General features: G+C 52.2%; 2 protein-coding genes across 2 annotated transcripts in view; one reads left to right on the top strand and one right to left on the bottom strand.

The window, feature by feature from the left end:
• The window catches only part of LOC103618150 (histone H3), a 33,455-nt gene that overhangs the window by 19,705 nt on the left and 12,033 nt on the right, over positions 1-1,717 (bottom strand). The gene's annotated exons all lie outside the window — the stretch shown is intronic.
• On the top strand, positions 3-356 carry LOC103618270 (histone H2A-IV; the record flags this gene model as incomplete). The annotated part of the gene is made up of 1 exon (XM_008636654.2): positions 3-356. A coding segment is annotated over one exon (303 nt), but the record flags the coding sequence as incomplete, so codon positions are not given.

Here is a 1,717-nt window from a genome sequence, read left to right as displayed (position 1 = left end):
CCCGCGTGCACCGGCTGCTGCGCAAGGGCAACTACGCGGAGCGCGTGGGCGCCGGCGCCCCGGTGTACCTGGCGGCCGTGCTGGAGTACCTGACGGCCGAGATCCTGGAGCTGGCGGGCAACGCGGCCCGCGACAACAAGAAGACGCGCATCATCCCCCGCCACCTGCAGCTCGCCATCCGCAACGACGAGGAGCTCAACAAGCTGCTTGGCAAGGTGACGATCGCGCAGGGCGGCGTGCTGCCCAACATCCAGGCCGTGCTGCTGCCCAAGAAGACCGACAGCCACAAGGCTAAAGCCAAGTAAAACTTACCTGACTAACAATCCAAAGGCTCTTTTCAGAGCCACCCACATCTTCATAGAAAGAGCAGGAACGCTTGAGCCTAGAAATATACCCTATTTGATATTTAGAGACTTAAAATTTTGAAGACGGTTTTTTGCTGTATATAATGTTACGTATCTTTAAGTTCTATTTCGCTAATCTGGTTTTCTGCCTTCATGTTAAAAATCAATGTGCTTATGTAAGCGTGTGTCAGCTTCCCTTTTTGTGAACGAATCAATAAAAGGTAGCGGTTACGGCTGATGGAATCGGTCACCGCCGTATGGCTTAAAAAGAGACGTGAACTCCGAAGGCTGTGCTCGCTGCCTCCCTCCCCGTGGGTTCCGTGGGGCTGAAGCGCCGTTCACCCCGGGGAGGAAGGACGGGGCGGGATCGGGGCTGCCGCCGGCCAATCCGGCTGGAGCGCGCGGCGTTCAAACCGCGGCGGGATTGTGGCCCCTCTGCTCCCTGCGAGCCGCGGGTGTCTGTGTTGGGCGTGGAAGCCGGATTCGAGTGCCTTGCGCGTAGCGGTTGCTGTGATTTTCTGCTTTCCGTGTTTTTTTTCTTGTCTGCAGCTTAGAGCTTTCAACCACTAGTAAAAAAACCCCCGTAAGTACTTCCCTGGGATGCAGTCCAGAAGGGTTTCCAAAAGTTCTATTCTGAATTAAGTGATGGTGATGACAGTTGCTAAATTGGCTCGAGTGTGAGTTCATGTACAAGCTCTACGGAAAGTCACATATACACGGGGAAGGGAGTCATGATGTACTAGTTTGGACTTGAACTGATGTTTTCATTCTTTCTCCTTCATCCTTCATCACCTCCTTCATCATGAGTGGTGTTTAAAAGTGCTCTTGGCGATTTTCCTGCAAAAGTTTCCTTTACTTATACAGTATGGTCTCCTGGGTACTGCTGCCTTTGGCTTTGCTGAGTTCGGTACTGCTTTTTTAGATTTGGTAGCCTTTGTTGCCTTTTTTTGGGGCCTTGGTCGCTACAACTGCCTGGGCCTGCTTGACTGAGGGAGCCCCTTGCACCCTGAGAAGGGGGACACGGCCTTGGTGATGTGAAGGCTGTGGACTTTGAAGCCGCCAGCCACTGCATCCCTCTTCTTGGGGTGTAAGAGGCTTATAAATCAAGATAATACGCGAGGGACCGGTATTTACAGGGAGGAGCTTCTCCACCATTGGTGCCTCGAGGTGGCCGCACTGCTGGGAGACGGCGACAGCTCCTCTCTCCTCTCTTTCCTCTGAACAGGTTAATTTTCGGGTTTTTTTGCTTTTTTGTTCCCCCACTGCAAAGATCACCGCGTTCCCTCTTTTGTTAGAACAGACGTAGATAAAAGAGACTCCAGTTTGTTTTTCGTTCAGTGATATTTTACGTGGAAGTAAAAACTGCCCGACGG

The sequence above is a fragment of the Corvus brachyrhynchos genome, unplaced genomic scaffold (genome assembly GCF_000691975.1).
Source record: "Corvus brachyrhynchos isolate BGI_N302 unplaced genomic scaffold, ASM69197v1 scaffold56, whole genome shotgun sequence".
In the NCBI taxonomy this organism is placed as follows: domain Eukaryota; kingdom Metazoa; phylum Chordata; class Aves; order Passeriformes; family Corvidae; genus Corvus; species Corvus brachyrhynchos.
Note: the sequence above shows the minus strand (reverse complement) of the source record. Positions and strands in the feature narration are given on the sequence as shown.